This window comes from Hippocampus bargibanti, unplaced genomic scaffold (genome assembly GCF_051943395.1).
Source record: "Hippocampus bargibanti isolate YZ-2025 unplaced genomic scaffold, ASM5194339v1 Contig00241, whole genome shotgun sequence".
NCBI lineage: Eukaryota > Metazoa > Chordata > Actinopteri > Syngnathiformes > Syngnathidae > Hippocampus > Hippocampus bargibanti.
The window spans coordinates 2,363-23,201 of NW_028296985.1; the positions used below are offsets into that span (position 1 = coordinate 2,363).

The window sequence follows — 20,839 nt, forward strand, 5'->3', positions numbered from 1 at the left end:
AAACGGTCTCAAAATAGAAGAAGAAGAGACAGAAAAAGTCAACATAAACGCTCAATCAAAACTGACATTTTTTCATTACTGTTAAATAAAAACAACCCCCGTAACCAGACCGGGTCGAAGGAACACAAAACCACCTAAAGTATCGAACAATGGGACTGTCGTTCTGATCCGATGTGAGATAAAAAAACATCCAAATTAATAAAATAAAAAAATCCTTGTTTGGAAATTTGAATCGGATAAGCGCATGTCTTGATATGAGCACATCGTATTTGCTTGTTCGACTAGTGATGCCTGGCTATAGACCAAAGAAGCTTGCTGCTGCAAGTCAGTCTGATGAGAGCCGACGAGAGACACACATGTCAATTGCCTTCTCCCTCCAACCAACACAGCCGTCCAAAGAAAGAACCTCAACTCTCTCCAGAAGTTGTATCATTTACCGAACCCGCTTACACAAAGCAACACATGGTGTCAGAATTGGCCTGGAAGACAATAGGACGATAAAAGGACTTGGAAAGGAAGATTCCACGGTGGAAAAAGAATAAGACATTGAGCACCACCCCCGCTAGAAAACGGCAAAAATGGAAGCTTTACGTCCACCCACAGCTCTGCAGCTAACAGATAACGTGGTTGAAAACTGGAAGCGATTTAAGCAACGTTTTGAACTGTATTTGTTTGCGATTGGAGCTGATGAAAGCCATGTGAAGATGAAAGCATGCATGTTATTGCACGTTGTGGGAGAGGAAGCTCTAGAGGTCTACAATAATTTCACATTTGATGCTGAAGATGACAAGATGAAGCTTTCAAAAATAAAGGAAACGTTTGAAGCTTACTGCATTCAGAAATGCAATGTGACGTTTGAAATGTACAGATTCTTCACATGTGTACAGACAGTTGGAGAAACTAGTGACCAAATGAGATGAGAAACAGATCAAAGACATGTGAGTTTGGTGGATTAACAGAATCACTGATCAAAGACAGAATAGTGTGTGGCATTACAGACAATAAACTGAGAGAAAGGCGACTCAGAGAATCAGATCTGGACCTGGAAAAAGCCTTAGCACTGTGTAGAGCCGCTGAGACTGTTAAATCACAGGCTGAAGAGCTGCTAAATGATGCTAGCTGCAATGTGGATGCAGCGGAAAGAAATGCGCACAGATTCAACAAAAAAAAACCGCTGATATGAAAGCAGGAGTGAGACAACCCAATAAAAATAAGATATATTCAAACAAAAATTACGTCCTTGTTGTGGTACGCAACATCCCCCAAAGCAGTGTCCAGCACATGGGAAAATATGTCAAAACTGCGACAAAGCAAATCACTTTGCTTGTTGCTGCAGAAACCAGGAAATGAAAGGCAAGATAGATGCAGTAGATGATCATTATGAAGGCGAGGAACTTTATGTGCATGCTGTAAAAGATGAAAGAGGAGAAAAAGCTTGGATCACTACACTGAAAGTGGAGGACATTCATCTCAAATTCAAATTGGATACTGGAGCCAATGTGAATGTCATTTCATTTATTGCTGGGACATTTGGAAAGACTTTATTCAAGTTTAAATTTGCTAATTACTGCACACACAAAATGAATAAATTCATTACATTTGTTAAAAGTAAAGAATAAAATGAAGAAAGGGAGATGTATTGATTGGATTGGATTTGTCTTTATTATTCTTGCAGTGGCGAAAATACATTTCACAGCAGCAAAGTGATGAAAGGAATGAAAGTAGAAAAACAAAATACATGAGCTGCTGGAAAGGCAGCCACTCTTGCGGCTTAATGATATGAGCAAATCGTATTTGCTTGATCGACTAGTGATGCCTGGCCATGCTCCTTTCATGGCCATAGACCAGGGGTCCGGAACCTATGGCTCGCGAGCCATATATGGCTCTTTTGATGATTGCATATGGCTCGCCGATAAAACTAAATACACATTGAGGCCGGGGACTAGTGAGTGTGAGAGCCACTGTCCAGGATGAAACATCCAAGCTCCATGAATACATCAAAGAGAAGGCTCCAACGGATGATGTACTCAGAGAATGTCTCAGACAATGGGGAACAGAGGATGAGGTGCTGGAAGAGGGACAATCATGGGAGGAAAAGCCCCTACACGGGATGTACCACCGAACCATAGCAGAAGTGGCTGATCTCAAGAAGTCCTATCAGTGGCTAGAGAGGGCTGGCCTAAAGGACAGCACAGAGGCACTCATCCTGGCTGCCCAAGAGCAGGCCCTGAACACCAGAGCCATAGAGGCAGGGATATACCACACCAGACAAGACCCAAGGTGTAGGTTGTGCAAAGAGGCACCTGAGACAATCCAACACATAACTGCAGGGTGTAAGATGCTGGCAGGGAAAGCCTACATGGAGCGTCATAACCAGGTGGCTGGCATAGTCTACCGAAACATCTGTGCGGAGTATGGACTGGAAACCCCTAGGTCAAAATGGGAAACACCTCCCAAGGTAGTAGAGAATGACAGAGCAAAGATCCCGTGGGACTTCCAGATACAGACTGACAAGATGGTAATGGCCAACCAACCAGATATCGTGGTCATAGATAAAGGGGAAAGGAAAGCCGTTGTCGTGGATGTAGCGGTCCCGAATGATGGAAACATCAGAAAGAAGGAACATGAGAAAATCGAGAAATGCCAAGGGCTCAGAGAGGAGCTGGAGAGAGCCTGGAAGGTAAAGGTGACAGTCGTGCCTGTGGTGGTCGGAGCACTCGGGGCAGTGACCCCCAAACTCGACGAGTGGTTGCAACAGATCCCGGGAACAACATTGGATATCTCGGTCCAGAAAAGCGCAGTGCTGGGAACAGCACGGATACTGCGCAGAACCCTCAAGCTTCCTGGCCTAAAAAAAAATGGGGAACAGACACCACCCATGATGGGTGAGACGAGGATTTATATATATATATATATATATATATATATATATATATATATATATATATATATATATATATATATATATATATATATATAGGGGGCGGCCCGGTAGTCGAGTGGTTAGCACACCGGCTCCACAGTGCAGAGGTCGCCGGTTCGCGTCCCGGTCCAGCCTCCCTGTGTGGAGTTTGCATGCTCTCCCCGGACCCGCGTGGGTTTTCTCCGGGTCCTCCGGTTTCCTCCCACACTCCAAAAACATGCATGGCAGGCAGATTGACCACTCCAAATTGTCCATAGGTGTGAGTGTGAGAGTGACTGTTGTATGTCTTTGTGTGCCCTGCGATTGGCTGGCAACCAATTCAGGGTGTCCCCCGCCTCGTGCCCGAAGACAGCTGAGATAGGCTCCAGCAACCCCCGCGACCCTAATGAGGAATAAGCGGTACGGAAAATGAGATGAGATGAGATATATATATAGTGGTACCGCGGTTCGCGACCATAGTTCGTTCCAGGACCCTGTTCGAAAAGCGATTTATTTTTTTTCGAACACCGAAACCACCTCTTTGCTCCTGTCACTTGCGAGTTGACAATGCGGGGGGGGGGGGGGGCTGCCTCTCCCGGCCGTTCGCCACCCGCTGTCATTCTCTAATCACGGACATGGGACATTTATACGGTTCGCGATCACCTCGCCAATGCCGGATGATTGACTCAACTCCCCACCGTACCTTCGATGCGCGTAGTAAGCGGGTCGGATCACCCCCTGGCTTCTTACTCGCTGTGTTTTCTTTTATTTGTGAATAAACATCCTGCTTGGGTAGTACGTGTCTGCTTTGGGATCCCAAACATTCCACTACATTCCGACGAGTCAGCTGCCGTCACTCTCGCTCGGAACGTGACAGCTACGGATGACTCGGCTACAGGATGTTCTTTTCTCTTCAAATATCTATCCAATGACATTTGCTCTCACTCCCACAGCCACATCACTATATTTCACAGCCTCCTTATTCTTTAATATCGGACTGATCGTAGATTTCGCCATGCTGTATTCCCTTGCCAGATCAGACACTCGCACACCTCCTTCATATTTTGCGATTATTTCTTTCTTAAATGCAATAGTTGTACGCACTACTTTTCTTTTGTCACTTTAAGCAGCACTTACTTTCTTTGGAAGCATGATTAGGGGCTAAAACTCTTTGTACACTTATATTAAACGCTCGAGCAAAACGCAGCACGTCCGCTAGCGACAACAGTTGGTCACGGAGAGAGCGATACACCCGTGCGCTGCTCAGCTCCCCACCCTCGCGTATGCACTCACGCGTCGTATTGGCATTCGAACACCGATTGATGTTCGAACGCCGAAGCAAGAATATCTGGAATACCAGGTACCACTGTGTGTGTGTGTATATATATATATATATATATATATATATATATATATATATATATATATACAGTGAGACCTCCACTTACGAACTTAATTGATTCCCAGACAGAGTGTGTAAGGCAAAAAGTGTGTATCTCAAAAAAACAATTCCCATAGGAAACCATTAAAATGGGAATAATCCGTTCCCGGGTTTCCATAAAATATACTTTTCAACTAAATAAGCCTTAAAACTACACACAACCTACCTTATCCTATGTATAATAAACGTGCTATTGTATTGTAATGAAAGAAATACACTGCACTGTATAATAAAGTCACTTTATTTACATTTGTGATGGTCATTGATGGCTCTTAATTGACACCTGTTGCTTTCTGACTTGTAAGGTCTTACGAAACTGAGGCATCACATTATCATTCATCATGTTGATGATTCTTATAGCCTTTTCTGAATGGAACTGCTCAATAAAAGCCTGCACATCAACTGTTGAATGGCCTGCTTCTGCTTGTCCTCTTGAAGGCAAATCAAATTCTCTGTGTTGATGACCTCATTATGGTCAGCAACAAGCTCCTCGATGTCATCTGCATTCACTTCGAGTCCCGTAGGTGCTGGCAGAGATTTTATAACAACAAAAGGCTCTGTCCGATGTCTGACGGAGTCCGATGATTCCACGGACGTGGAATAAAACGTGACAAAAGAAGGCGGGCGGGGCGAATAAAATGGCACACTCGCGTCTAACAATCACCTCGTGCAAAGCAAACACTTGAAGCACAAGCAAACATTTGGAGCACAAGACATTGCGATGGACTTTCGTCGTAATCATGTCACTGGTGAGGTGACAGTGACTTGTTGAAATGAAATGAAATTGCAGAACGACAATGAAATGAAGTGTCGCGAACGTAGGCCACGCCCGACCAAAACAACGTTTCCTGATATGATGTAAACAACACATAAATGCTTTACTGTTTTTCATACTGACTTGGTAGGTCAGTAAAATACAGACATAGATCAAGATATAGCCGAAAGCGAAAGACCGTCATGTAAAATGGTGTGGCTGATAATGGCGTAGCTCGCTTCGAGTGAAATGAGGCAATCCACTCTGGTTTCTGCTCAGATCGCATACATCTTTTCCCTTTTATTAAAGATTTCCGTGCGGAGCAACTGCAAGAGTATTTTCAATTTTTGATGCTCTGCGCAAGCGGAGATATCTCATTCTGTTTAAATGTAGAAATTCCTCATTTAGTTATTTACCAATATGGCGAGCGCGACTAACGTTTCAGCCTAGTATAATACCTGATTGTCTCATATATTTTAAAGCAGTGTTTTTTAACCTTTTTTGAACCAGGACGCGTTTTTTTACATTGTTTTTTTTGAGGCACACCACGAACCATTTCGCTGGAAAGAGGCAATCAGTGACGTGTTGCCACATGGACGAATATTAAATTACCCTCCCAGTCTTTTCAGCACGAATACAGGACAATGACATAATATTGGCAGAAAATGATGAACACATGTTTGTAAAAGGGGCATTGAATAGTTTCTCAAGGCACAGCTGACGATCTCTCACGGCCGCGGCACTGTGGTTGAAAATCACTGTTTTAAAGTACGAAATGTCTTAATTTACGTCATTTAAGAATCAACTGACTGATTTCTCTGATTTACCTACAATCCTTCGTGTCAAATAGTTTCACGTTTTCTCTGATTTACCCACAGTCCTTTGTGCCAAATAGTTTCGCGTTTCTCTGATTTACCCACAATCCTTTGTGCCAAATAAAGTTTCCGAGTGAGCTATAAACGACACCTCATTACGTTATTGTTTGTTCACACTAATTTGGTTCGTCGAGAGTACGGTATTTATCGGAAGTATACAGTACAGTATAGATAGAGCTGAATATGACACGCGAAAGTGAAAGACTGTCATGTAAAATGGTGTGGCTGACAATGGCGTCGCTCGTCTAAAGAGTCGAAAGGCAGTTCACTCTTGTTTCTGCTCAGATCGTATAAATCTTTCGCCTTTTACTAAAGATTTCCGTGGGGAGGAACAAGAGTCTACGAATTTTTTGCTGCTCTGCGAAAGCGGGGCTTACTCACTTTGTCAAGATGAACAAGCAGCGTTTTTAATGGTTTATTTTTCACAAACATAACCGTCCGAGGCCAACAGATTAGCGTTCCATAATGCCAAGTGGATCTGACTTGAACAAGGAAAAATGCAGTTTTATATATATATATATATATAATTTGTTTTTCCCATGATGGCGACGCGTGCACACACAGCGGCTCCCCTCTCCCGGCAAATTGGTCTTTTCATGTTTATTATGCTTGTTAAAGTCATTATAAGTGCCTTGCATGCTGGGTCCGAGAGGACAGCAATTTCATCTGTGCTGTATGTCATGCATATTAGAATATTTGACAATAAAGCTGACTTTGACACATCCCGTAATCCTTTCAGAATTGTACCTTTTCTGCACTACCGTGTGCAAGTTGCTTTTCGCCATTGACGGCTTTCCCTTTGACCGCCCCTGCCCACTCATCGTTTTTTGGTATTGTTTATTTTTGATTATTCCCCTAGTCCTCTTTTTGGGACCAGCGCTTTGTGTTGTCGCTAAATAAATCATCCTGCATGGACCTCTGTCTCGTTGCAGGCTGGCTGTAGCGGTGGCAGCCGTATAATAAAAAAAGGTCTGGCGATTGTGGTCATAAGTACAGGTGGTTGTCACTCGAGTCGGTCGTAAATCGGAAGTCACCATCATTTTTTTCACCCATTTCTATATGGTCTTTTTTTCGTGCGAAATTTATTTAATAATAGAAAATTGAACACATTTCACAGCACAGGCAAGGGTGCTGTACGCTCAACGATGGGACAGGGGGGAAACCTTGAAAATGAGTGAGAAAAAAACTACATTTTATAACCATAACTAAAAGTAAAAAAAAACAATTTCAATGTTGCCCAGGGGAAAATAAAGAATGTAAATACATTACAATCAGCCTGATAAAGCCTGCTCGGATGAGTTTCTCACCAGTATCGGTTCTTGAGTGTCTTTTTAGGAGTCCCTTCACAGAAATCTTTGGCCACAAGCAGAGAAGCAGAGAAGGAAAATGGTTTCACATCAGTGTGGATTCTTGTGTGGTTAATTACAGTAATTGGCCCTTCTGGGAGAATTGCTTGCCACTGGGCAGGCAAAATATTTCTCAGCAGTGCGGATGATTGTGTGGCTAATTGAAATGCCCTTCTTCGAGAATCATTTGCAAAAAAACTGGGCATGCAAAAGCTTTCTCACCGGTGTGGATTCTCACGTGCACTTAAGTGATGCTTCCTTAAAAATCTTTTCCCCTTCTGAGAGAATCCTTTGCCACAAACTGAGCAGGAAAAAGGTTTCTCACCACTGTGGATTCTTGTGTGGTGAATTAAATTGGCCTTCTTAGAGAATCCTTTGCCGCAAACTGAACAGGAAAATGCTTTCTCAGAATCAGAAAACCTTTATTCGTCACACAATGGGGAAATTTGCAGTCCACAGCAGCAATTTGAAAGGGGGTGGGATGGAGGGGTTAAGGATAGAAAATAAGGTTTTCTAAGCATAACAAAATAAAAATGTCAACTGTATACTGTACAAATGTAAATGTACAAAACCGCTTCATAAAAAAACTGTACATGGTGCAAGCACCAAGAAAGGCAGATTGATATATTGCATCAACCCTTATTTAGAAGTGTCCAGTTTATTCTTTTTTTTTTCACGTGTGATCATTGAGAATTGCAAAGCGTGACAGCAGTCGATAGGAACGAGCGGTGGTACCGCTCCTTCTTGCAGCGCGGGTGTAACAGTCTCTGGCTGAACGAGCTACCCAGTGCTGTCAGGGTGGGCAGGAGGGGATGGTAGGGGCTGTCAATCATAGCTTTTAGTTTAGCCAGCGTCCGTCTGTTGCCCACCTCCTCCAGAGAATCCAGCGAGCAGCCCAGGACAGAACTGGCCCTCTTGACAAGGTTCTCCAGTCTTTTCCTGTCCCGGGTGGTGATGCTGCCTGACCAGCAGACAATTCCATAGTGGATGGCTGAAGCCGCCACAGAGTCATAGAAAGTCTTTAGGAGTGATCCCTGAACTCGAAAAGACCTCAGTTACCATCAGTGTTTGTAGTCCAGTCCAGTTTATTGTTCAGAGTAACACCCATGTACTTGTAGGAGGTCACCCTCTCAATGCCCAAACCCTGAATGTTCAACGGTGCAGGTGAGGATTGAGGATTGTTTCCTGCAGAGGATTGTTTCCTGCCGAACCACTGTGGGTTCTGGTGTGGCGAATTAAATGGCCTTTCCGAGAGAATCCTTTGCCACACACTGAGCAGGAAAAAGGTTTCTCACCACTGTGGATTCTTGTGTGGCGAATTAAATGGCCTTTCCGAGAGAATCCTTTGCCACACACTGAGCAGGAAAAAGGTTTCTCACCAGTGTGGATTCTTGTGTGTTTACTTAAGGTTCCCTTCTGAGAGAATCCTTGGCCACAAACTGAACAGGAAAAAGGTTTCTCACCACTGTGGATTCTTGTGTGGCGAATTAAATGGTCCTTCTTAGAGAATCCTTTGCTACAAAATGAACAGGAAAAAGGTTTATCACCATTGTGGGTTCTTGTGTGGCTAATTAAATGGCCCTTCTCAGAGAATGCTTTGCCACAAATAGAACAGGAAAAAGGTTTCTCACCAGTGTGGATTATTGCGTGTTTACTTAAGCTTCCCTTCTCAGAGAATGCTTTGCCACACACTGAACAGGAAAAAGGTTTCTCACCAGTGTGGATTCTTGTGTGTTTACTTAAGCTTCCCTTCTCAGAGAAGGCTTTGCCACACACTGAACAGGAAAAAGGTTTCTCACCAGTGTGGATTCTTGTGTGGATCATCAAAGAGTGCTTCTGAGTGAATCCTTTGCCACAAACTGAACAAAAAAAATGTTTCTCACCAGTGTGGGTTTTCGCATGCTTTTTCAAATGACTCTGATCAGTAAACATTTTGCCACACAGAGAAGATTTGCAGGACTTGTTGCCAGTGCGACATGTCAGATCACCGTCAGACTCTTCATCTTGACCATCATCATTTGATGATCTGTTGTCCTCATTTTTGGTGCAAGGGTGCTCGGGCTCCTCTCTTTTAATGCCGCAGGCTTCCTCTTCTTCCTCCTTCAGCCGCGCGGGACAAGTATCTTCCCTGACGTCTGCACGACACAAAAAGACAGACACACATGAACATGAAAGTTACTTAGAGATAAATGAGTTTAGATTACCACTCAAAATGTGACATGAACAGCATCACATTTGTGGTGGATTTCAAAAGACTGACGTCGGCGGAGAAAAAGTGCTGCTTTTTTCCAGAAATGCTGCTTTTTCCGTGCAAACACAATCTCTTTCTATTTGTCTCTATCTGTCTCAGCGCGCACACTTCCTTCCCCCAGCCACACACTTACACACTCAAATACACAGCTTTTAGCACCAACTTTTTGAATTAGAACATTTTGCCGAAGATGAGGCATGTAAATCTTTTTTTTCGTCCTTAACTAAACAAATTGTCAAAAAGACTTTATCAACATCGCAGGGATAATACTAGTGGGCCTCAATCGGCAGTATATATGCACCTAAAAGCTAGCTCATTTGACGACAATGAGGTGAAAATCTTAGCGAAAGAACATAGATGGTTTGAAAGGGGAGTAAAAGAAGCGATTCTCATAAAACAACTAAATCCTTCATTAAACCGGTCTGGTGGGGTGAGGTTCAATTTGGATCGTTCATACAATAGCCTGCTTAGGCAACCTTAGTAATGCTGATGATGTGATACCGGAGGTAGTGGGGCAATCAGGCCAGTCGTTAGTCAGGAATGTCGGAACAATCGGTGGGGCCACAGGGAGTGGTCCTCTGCTCCCCCCATCCTGAGAGTAGGGACCTATCATAGCAGTGTCCGGCGCCGCCATGTCTGGACATTAGGGACATATATAGAGGCCCGATACTACCAGTAAGACTTTAGTTAGCTGAAGAAGCATCTTGGATAAGAAGCGAAACGTCCGACACCTTCAAAAAGTACAGATGACGGCTGAAGAAACCTTTTCATCGATGGACCACTCCCGTACGACTGAGAGCTTACACAGACATAACTTAAAGTTTAAAAAAAAATAATGTCAATGTTCTCACGGGGAAAATAAAGAATGTAAATACATTAAAATCAGCCTGATAAAGCCTACTCGGATGAGTTTCTCACCAGTATCGGTTCTGTTGTCATCATTTTTGGTGCAAGGGTGCTCGGGCTCCTCTCTTTTAATGTCGCAGGGTTCCTCTTCTTCCTTCTTCAGTCGCGCAGGACAAGCATCTTCGCTGATGTCTGCATGACACAAAATGACAGACACACATGCAATTATGATGAACGTTACTCAGAGATAAATGAGTTCAGATTACCACTCAAAATGTGACATGAACAGCATCACGTTTGTGGTGGATTTCAAAAGACTGACGTCGGCGGAGAAAAAGTGCTGCTTTTTCCAGAAATGCTGCTTTTTCCGTGCAAACACAATCTCTTTCTATTTGTCTCTTTGTCTCAGCGCGCACACTTCCTTCCCCCAGCCACACACACACACTCACAGACACAGCTTTTAGCACATGTGCGTTCTTAGCCGAAGGGCTTCACACCCGTATGTGTCTAGTTTGCAAGAACTTTTTTAATTAGAACATTTTGCCGAACATAAAGCATGTAAAGCTTTTTTTCGTTCTTGTATGTCTGGAACTGTTCAAACAAGCCTATGGTGAACATGCAAAAGTTTTTTTTGCGTGTGTGAGTTCTCATGTGTCTTTTGGGCAATTTTTTTTGGTGCACATGGTGCAACCAAAGGGATTCTGAAAGGCGATGGGAAATTAAAGTATGATTATTCTTATTCTTTACTGCGTGCGTTCACTTGTGCTTCATCAGGTTGATAGTGCGGGAGAAACTCTGCTCCTAATGTGTGCATCTCTGTCGATGCTACTCCTCACGACACACACACACACACACAAACGGGGAAAGACAGAGAGAGAGAGAGAGAGAGAGAGAGAGAGAGAGAGAGAGAGAGAGAGAGAGAGAGAGAGAGAGAGAGAGAGAGAGAGAGAGAAGAGAGAGAGAGAGAGAGAGAGAGAGAGAGAGAGAGAGAGAGAGAGAAAAAAGTGAGACTGACTTACAGCAGCAAATGCTCCGATTGGTCTCTAGTCAGCTAGTCGCTAGTCGAACAAGCAAATACGAGTTGTTCATATCATTACAAGAGCCACTTTGTGTCAGAATCGGTTTGGTCATAAACAAAAGTCCTGATGTCGCACAAGCTGGAAATTAAATGTATTATTCTTATTCTCTTGTTGAGTGTGTTTAATGGTATGAGTGGCAAAGTCATGTTTAGGTTGTTCGCACAGTGATGTTGCCTGCTGAGAGAAGGGAATTTTCGTAGGTTGTGATAAATATAGTCCAGCCTATCATGTGTACTATCCTGAGACAAGAAAAATATCCTGTGACTGTAAAGTGTTGAGAGTTTTGAAAGGTGCTTATAAATGAAATGTATTATTATTATAAAAGTCCTGAAACATAGACTGGTGACGTTTATCACAAAAAAAACAGCACAGATAATCAGACTCAAACAGGTTGTGACATGTGGGACGACATTCAGAGTTACAGAAAAACACCACGAAAGGTAATCAAGCAGAGTCAGGGACAGCTTGAGGAAAGAAAATAGCCGAGTGCTGAAGAAACAGTAGAGACAGATCTGACTCAGGCGGCCAGTGTTCAGACAGAACAAGAAAGGAGGTGTCCTATAAGACAAAGACTCCAGAATATTTAAAGGAGTACCAATGTAAAATTGAGTGTGATGATGACAAAAACGAAAATATTGAGTATTTCTACAGGGTGATTTATGGCATACCGAAGACATTTAAAGAGGCTATGGAGTCTGAAAACTCAAAAATGTGGGCTACTGCAATGAAAGAGGAGATGAAATCTTTGACAGAAAATGAGACTTTCACTCTGACTTCACGTAGTAGTGGGAGGTCGCTGGATGTACACAGTGAAAGAGAACCCAGATGGATCTGAGACTTGTAAAGCCAGATATGTTGCAAAAGGATATGGTCAAGTGGAAGGAATTGACTATAAAGAGACACCTAGATCAAACATGGTAGCTGATGTTCTTCCAAAGCAGTGACAAAAGGTTAGCTTGAAAGGTTCAGGGGATATTTGTTTGGAGAGTAATGTGAACTGGAAAATGTGAATACTTTGAAGTTAACAGAATATTGCCAATATGTAAAATGTTTTATTTTTCCAACGAGGTATTTCTCATTTTGATATTTGTTTACTACAGAGTTGTAAACATGTCTTTGAGTGGGAGTATTGAGTGTGTTTGATGGTATGAGTGGCAAAGTCATGTTGAGGTTGTTCGCACAGTGATGTTGCCTGCGGACAAGTGAACCTGTGAGACCAGGATGTTGTAATGCTTTTTCTGAGCATGCGAAGAATAAACGGCCCATTAGTGAGTTCCAAGACCGAAGACAGACACGGCTGTGCGTCATTATTCCCCTGTGAATATTAGCCATCATTAAAGTAAATGGATACTTTGGTGACTGTAATAACGCTAAGACTGCTGCAGCAATGTCCAGCGCTACATTTCTACTGTGGGCGTTCACTTGTGCTTCATCAGGTTGGTCTTGTGGGAGAATCTCTGCCTCATATGTGTGCATCTCTGTCTATGCTACTCCTCACCACACAAACACACACAAAACAGGGAGAGAGAGAAAGAGTGACAGAGAGAGAGAGAGAAATACAGAAAGCGACTGACTCACAGCAGGGAATGCTCCGTTTGGTCAGTCAGGCATCGCAAGTCGAACAAATACATATGAGTTTTTCATATTAGTGATGAATTCCGGCTCTCTGAAAAGAGCCGGAATTCCCAACTTCTTTTGGATCGGCTCACTAAATCCTTCATTAAACCGGTTTGGTGGGGCGAGGTTCAATTTGGATCGTTCATACAATAGCCTGCTTAGGCAAAACAGGTTAGGCAACTTTCGCAATGCTGATGAGGGTCGTTATGCTGATGAGGTGATACCGGGGGGAGTGGGGGTAATAGGCCAGTCGTTAGTCAGGAATGTAGGAACAATCGGTGGGGCCACCGGTAGTGGTCCACTGCTCCCCCCAACCTGAGAGTAGGGACCTATCATAGCTGTGTCCGGCGCCGCCATGTCTGGACATTAGGGATAGATAAATAGGGCCGATACGACCAGTAAGACTTTAGTTCGCTGACAAAGCCTCTTGGATAGGAGGCGAAACGTCCGACACCTTCAAAAAAAGTACAGATGACGGCTGAAGAGACCTTCTCATCGATCCACTTTTAATGCAGTTCGGCGCAGGATCGGATATATCGATAGTCCGGTTATATCAATATTTTCTCCGACTCCCGAGAATATCGATATAACGAGACGTTACTGTATATCAAATATTTTTATTTATATGGCGGGATTTATGGGCGCACAGAGAGCATCCACTAACTTTCACATTCCCTGTGATTACTCTGGTCTGATGAGCAGCTGTCACTAATTGTCATTTCATATGAATAATGCTATCATACCAACTAGTAAAAATATCATAATTGAATAATAAGACCGGGGGCGAGGAATATAGAGGATAAAAAAGGTCGGCTCCCATTTCCGGCTCCTTGTTAGTCTCTAAGAGCCCGTTCGTTCGCGAACGACACACCACTAGTTCATATTACAAGAGCCACTTGATGTCAGAACCGGTTTGGTCAGAAACAAAAGTCCTGATGTCGCACAAGTTTCGAGACTTTTGATTCTATAAATATGTGACGAGAGCTTTGTGCCATTGTACTTGTGATTTCTTACAGCCGTTGTATGTTACACGGGGTTAGGGTTAAAAAAACAATACACGAAGCCTGTTCAAAAAAACTTGAAAACAAGCGAGACGAGCAGTAAGAGCCAACCTTGTCCGTGAAGACCAATTCTTGGCTGCATCCTCCAAATGGCGTCCTGCAGCTGACGTTGTCCCTTGTGGTCCTCTTTTTCTTCATAAAGGTCCATCTCGTCTTCCGGTGTCCTTCTTGCGCACATTGTTCACAAGACAGTTCCAAAATGTTTCGCTTATGATCTCTGCGGAGCGATCTGTTGAGCACGAGGTCCTCTTTGTTAGCTGCTAGCAAACTCGGCTAAGCTAAGCAAAGCCTCGAAAGTCCAACGGAGATCGAGACGACTTTAGTCGGACACAAGCTTCAACGAAAGATGTTCTAACCGAGTAAGATAGTGTGGGCGCTCCGAGTGCTCAAAACGCCCGTTTTGAGCACGTCGTCGACAAATTCGGGAGAACTTGGTCAACGGGGGGCGACCGCGTTTTGGACCGCAGTCTCGGCAATTGTGAATATTCTCCATCCCGGAAACTGTCCACAGTAAACGCCGTTCACCACTTTCGAAATAAAAGCTTTCGAAGCCGTCAGCGGTTTGGATTTAAAATAATGTTTACAAATGATTCAGGCAACGACGCGTTCACCCAGAAAAAAAATGAACACGGTCTAAGAATAGCACGAAGAATAGACAGGAAAAAAGTCAACATAAACGCTCAATCAAAACTGACAAATCTACATTAGTACATTATTGTAACTGGCGGGTATCTTGTCATTGGTTGCCACGAATACAAAAATATCATTTATTTAGACTTGTTCTGTAAAAGTGTTTAATATTTCTATGCGAAACTTTATGTTTGTGTTTTCTAAAAATCGTCTTCGATACTTTATTTATTCATTGTCGCTTCCGTGTGTTGAGATCTTCTGCGCTTTCGCGATGCATTTGGGAGAATAAAGAGTCGAGAAGGTCTTGTTTAGATTGCACAAGTAGGATATTTATTTGCCGGAGCACATAGAGCAGCCGCTGCGCTCATCGTCGTACGAGAGAAGTCACTCACATACAAACATACACTGGCTGTAGTTCCATTTCGAACAAAGGACTCCGGTTCTTTGTACAGATGGTTATTCTTTAATGTGATTTTACACCAACGTCATCACCATCACCAGCACCACCACCGTAGAACTACAAACAAGTATAAAATATCGGTTATTTACACACAAACATTTGGACCCCACATCAATGAAATAAAACGTATGCAACAAAATTGTACAAACCACTTTGCCCGCTTTCTGTCCGAAATAGCAGCAGGTCAACTACGGGACATCGGTCATAAACAAATGCATCAGCTGCAGTTACACTCCCACCAATCACACAGTGATTCTTGAACCCTTTACAATGCATATATATTTTTCAACAAAGCAAACAAAAACTGGAGTGAATCCTCTAGTCTGCTTCTAGCAATAGAACTGTTTTGTGTATAGCCCTCTCTACGTAACGTGGCTGCAATGTGCTCTTTTAAGTTCTGGATCTTCACTGTCAATTTCTTCAACACCATTTTTATCTTCTGTGGGGAGTTCCTTTTGCCATAGGAAACTGGGCCCAGTAAACCAATTTGACGCTATAAGCTCTCTGACAGTGAGCCCGCGAGATGCATGGTCAGCTGGGTTTTCTTCGGAAGCAACATGTCGCCACTGACTTGGTTCTGTGCTTGATTTGATCCGCTGGATTCGATTAGCTACGAACACATGGAACCGCCTTGCATCATTATTGAGGTAGCCAAGGACAACCTTTGAGTCGGTCCAAAAGTATTCCTGGAGGCCTTCCAATTACAACTCTTGTTTAAGCAGATCACTTATTCTCGTGGCCACTACTGCCGCAGAGAGTTCCAATCTTGGGATTGTTGTTATTTTTATAGGTGCAATTCTTGCTTTTCCCATGACTAGAGTGCAGTGGACTACTCCAGACTTGGAAACCGTTCTAAGGTAGGAACATTCACCATATCCGGATGAGCTGGCATCGGAAAAATGATGAAGTTCATACTGCTGAACTTCCTTAGTTGTTGTATTTCTATGGAAGGGAGATTGTGGAGGTCTGCCAGCCAGGCTTTCCACTGTGGCTTGAGTTCAACAGGTAGTGGCTCGTCCCAACCTATTCTGTCGTGACACATCCTTTGTAGAATCAGCTTTCCCATTAGGATGATAGGGGAGAGAAATCCAAGAGGATCAAAGACTGAGGCTACTGTACCCAACACTTCTCTTCTGGTAGAAGGATTTACCTTAACTGTAGCTCTAAACTGGAACTTGTCTGAACTGATGCACCATTGGATCCCGAGAGCTCGTTCCATCTTGTGTTCTCCAAGGGACATGTCCAGGTCAGTTGCTCCTTTAGCACATTCTTCCTTGGGGATCGTTTCGATCACCCTTTTGTTGTTACTGATGAACTTGTGTAAGCGAAGCTTTCCAGTTCTGCAGTTCTCTCGCTTCTTGAATAAGTTGGATTGCTTTAGTTTCACTGTCGACGCTTGTCAGTCCATCGTCAACATAAAAGTTGCGCTGAATGAATCTTACTGTCAACTCACTGAACTGTGTTTCTCCTTCTGACGCCAAGTGCTTGAGGCCAAAGTTGGCACATCCTGGCGAAGACGCAAGTGGACCTTCATACGATACACTGATGGTGGATCTTCCATCTTGCCTTTGTCCCACCACAGGAATCGGAGGTAATCTTGGTCTTGCTGTGCAACATGAAACTGGTGAAACATACGCTCCACATCGCACATAATAGCCACCTTTCCCTTTCTGAAACGACACAAAACACCAACAAGGGTATTTGTGAGGTCTGGTCCAGTCAGCAGATGCTCATTGAGTGACGTGTTTCTAAACTTTGCCGAGCAATCAAAAACAACTCGAATCTTTCCAGGCGTTTTGGGATGGTAAACTCCATGGTGAGGGATATACCATGATGTTTGACTTTCTATTTCTGTCACTGGGACCCTTTCAGCATCACCTCTTGTTATTATATCCTCCATGAAAATCACATAGTCATTATAATATTTCTCATCCCTTTTTAGACGCTTCTTAAGACATTTCAGTCGATGCTCTGCGCATGCTCTCTTGTTTGGCAGACTTGGCCTTCCTTCCTTGAAAGGCAGCGGCATCTCGTAGTGACCATCCGGTTTCTGCTTGATGCCCTGCTTCAGTTTTCTGATGAATTGAAGATCTTCTTGTGAAGTTGGTACTTCTTCACTTGTCCTTTCAGCAAAGTCTGTCTCAAACACCTTGATAATGTCTAACGGAGAGATCATTTCTTTGACTTGTGTTCTGAAGGCAAAGTGGACTTCAGACTCGAGCATTGAATGAGCCCTGTAAGTTGGCGTGACTTGTTTTGTGGTGACGCGGTGACTAACACCGATTTCATCTTCATAATCTGAAGTAGCGCTATTATATCCAATGATACTCCAACCCAGCACAGACTTGAGCGCAAAAGGTTCATCTCCATAGCCACGGATGACATCTGTAGGCGCTAGGGCTTGTGAACAATTATAGCCAATTAGTAACCCAACGTCACGGTTAAGTTCTTCAGACATTTCCTTCGCTAGATGCTCTAAGTGTGGCCATGGTCTTGCTGTTTTACTAGTGGGGATATGAGCTCTGTTTGCTGGGATGTATTCCCGAGTATAGCTTACCGGGAGCTTGATCTTTGTTTGAGACTTCATGCCTCTTACTTGTAGACCTGTCACCTTTTCGCTGGACACAACTTTGGTTTGAGAAGTGATTGTAGATATCTTAAGCTTTACCTTATCTTTCTTCACATTCAGTGTGTCAGCTACGTCCTTTAGAATGAAGGTAGTGTCACTTTGAGTGTCGAGCAATGCGTACACCAACACTTCCTTGTCTGGTTCGGTCGGTGTGGACACATAGACCGGAACGATTGGTGAAGTGTAAGTGCTGCTCCTCTCCCGTACAATTCTAAGAGAGGTAGCTACATCGGACTCTTGTTTGGTTGGTTTAGACTCCTCCTCTTCGTCCCTTTCTCTGGGCCGGTCTCGTTGTCCTTGCTTGTACTCTTTCCTGTCACAATTTCGATGTAAGGATGTTGGATGGTGCCTTTCGCATGTGTCACATGTGCTTCTAGATCTGCAGTTCTTTGAAAGATGACCAGCTTCAAGGCAACCAAAACAAAGTTTCTCCTGCTGCACAAACTTTACTCTTTCCTCTATTGGTTTTCCCATAAACCTTCGACACTTGTGGAGAGTGTGATTTACTTTCTTGCAGAACGGACATTGAATGTCTGTCCTTTCACTTGAACTTGTAGTGAAAGTTTTGGCATCAATGTTTCGTTTTCTATACTCCTTCAAGTTGAGTTGCTGGATTGCCTTTGTTTTCTCATCTTTTGGGTTCATAGCTTGCCACGATGTTACAGGGTGGCAGGCAATACGAGCCTCTTTTCTGAGGAATGACACAAAGGCCTCAAAATCAGGAAACGTATTGGTTTCATCCTCGATCGTTACAACTGCACAATTCCAGCGTGAGCTGCACCAATCAGGCAGTTTAGCTGCTATTCTTTGGTTCTCCAAGCAGTCATTGAGAACTTGCAGTCCTGGTACATAAGGCATGGCTGATTCAACGCTGCTGAGAAAGTCTGCAAATTCCCGTAGGTCTTGATTATCCTTTGGGCCAATTTTGTGCCATGCATGTATCTTATCCCTGTATGCTTTGCTAATTAAGAAAGGATTGCCATATCTGTCTTCCAATGTACTCCAGGCGGCACGGTAAGCAGATTCTGTACCTACCAGAAAATGTCCTTCAATAGCTTTCTTTGCCGAACCACCGACGTACTTTCGTAGGAAAAACAGCCTTTCTTCAACTGGCAGGTTCTTCCTATCAATCAGCGTTGAAAACGAAAGCTTCCAATCGTTAAACTGGAGGGGATCTCCTATAAAGACAGCAGGCTCTGGGATTGGAATGCGATTTGCTGTAATGACTTGAGCTAAGGTTTTCGCAAGATCATTACAAATGTTATGAGATGTTGTTGTGTGAGTGTATGAATGCAAGTTAGGTTGGTGTACTGGAAGTGTGTGAGGAAAAGGCTCTTGTGGGGGAAGAGCGAGAACTGATTGTTTGGGAAAAAGAGGTAATGAGTGCTTATCCTCTTCGTCATCACTTTGAATACTTTCAGAGTGAAATTTCAGTTTAGCTTCTGCTGCGCTGAGCCTTTTGAATTCCTTTAATTGTTCAACTTCTCTCCTTTTCTCCTCTAACCGTGTTTTTCTATCAGCACTTGCTGCAAAGAAGAGAGCTCTTTTCTTTGCATTCTCTGCTTCATTTTCGGCTCTCCATGTTTCATCTTGTATCTCCAGTCTTCGGATTTCTTCTTCCTTTTCACTAATTTCTTTCTTGGCTCTGAGAGCTTCTCTTGATGATGCTGCTTCAGCTGCAGCTTGTCTTGCGTCTTGGGGGACGTACGAAGACTGCTTAGTGTTCGTGTTGTGTGAAGATAAGGAGACATTGGAGAGTGTAGTCTCAAACACGGATTCGTTGTCTGGCCAAGATGAGATTTCTGACCTATGATCTTTGAGGACTTGCTGAGCCTTTTTATTGGCAGTTTGGGTGAGTGCTTTACATGTTTCATTCTTTCTACGGAGTTCTGAGTCTGGTTGCTCTGGATGTAGAGTGTCTCTGATCTTTAAGTAAGTAACATCAATCACATATGGAGCTGTATTTATTCTGCTCATTGTATTCGCTAGGTCAGAATTGTCATGGTATTTGATGGCCCTTTTTAGTCCATTAATATCGTTTTCCCACCTTTCATAGGTCACTTTGAACTTTGCTCGCAGATCTTTCAACTTGGCATCTACAAGTGCCTGTCCCTTTTCAGTTCGTGCGCGAGTGCGTTCACTTCTCTTAGGCAGTGTGGAATCTGCCTGACTCGGATGTGGTGTTACATCTACCGTTGCTTTAACTTGCTCTTCTTGGGCGTATGGTCGCTGTCTTTCACCTTAACGTGACATGTTGACTGTGTAGCAAAATGTAGTTGAAATGGAAATAAATTCTCACTTTTGCGTAAATAGACTTTTAAGCTTAGCTTCTTTAACTTTAAATGTACAGTAGAGTGTCACAAAATACAGGTGTGAATATACTATTTTCAATTTAGCTTATAAACCCAAACTTCAATACTTAATTGCAATCAACTAGGTTAATATAGCAAATCACAATGACTTATAATTATATCACACACTTGCAATGCAAATATAGACATGCAAAACTCAGTATTTGCGACCTGTGATAATTAAATCAACTTGCTGAATGTTGTTTGCCAGTGCCAATGTAGGGAAACGTCTGCTTCTCTTTTAAGATGGCCGGGTCTTTGCAGCGAAGAGCTCAGTGGCAATCCTTGTCTGGCCGGCTTGTCGAGACGTTGCTTGTTCGTATATATATATATATATATATATATATATATATATATATATATATATATATATATATATATATATATATATATATATATATATATATATATATATACACTGTCATGTCTGCAAGAGGTCGGCATTTTGTTCTGCCTCTTTTCAGTGCTACATTTCCAACCTCAGATACCTCAAGATGACAGGGAATAACTTCTTGAATCGATTGCAAACATGTATGCTTTCCTCTTCAGAACTATTTGAATCATATTCATAACTGGATGTGTAACAAGAAAGCATAT

At 43.0% G+C, this 20,839-nt stretch overlaps 1 protein-coding gene, 1 non-coding gene and 1 pseudogene across 2 annotated transcripts; 2 read left to right on the forward strand and 1 right to left on the reverse strand.

Annotated features, from left to right (window-relative positions):
* The first annotated feature begins 5,356 nt into the window (after nt 1-5,356).
* Nucleotides 5,357-5,467, forward strand: LOC148881313 (U5 spliceosomal RNA). Its single transcript, XR_016113923.1, has one exon. It is a non-coding gene; the product is annotated as a U5 spliceosomal RNA (small nuclear RNA).
* A 772-nt stretch (nt 5,468-6,239) lies between these two features.
* LOC148881314 (U5 spliceosomal RNA) lies at nt 6,240-6,346 on the forward strand (annotated as a pseudogene).
* Nucleotides 6,347-6,608: 262 nt separating this feature from the next.
* LOC148881315 (uncharacterized) lies at nt 6,609-14,723 on the reverse strand. Its single transcript, XM_088989373.1, has 3 exons — nt 14,224-14,723; nt 10,488-10,607; nt 6,609-9,453 (listed from the first exon to the last, which is right to left on the reverse strand). Exons 1-3 carry the CDS (start codon nt 14,348-14,350, stop codon nt 8,471-8,473), a joined length of 1,230 nt encoding a protein of 409 aa, XP_088845499.1. The 5' UTR covers nt 14,351-14,723; the 3' UTR covers nt 6,609-8,470.
* Between the last annotated feature and the right edge of the window lie 6,116 nt (nt 14,724-20,839).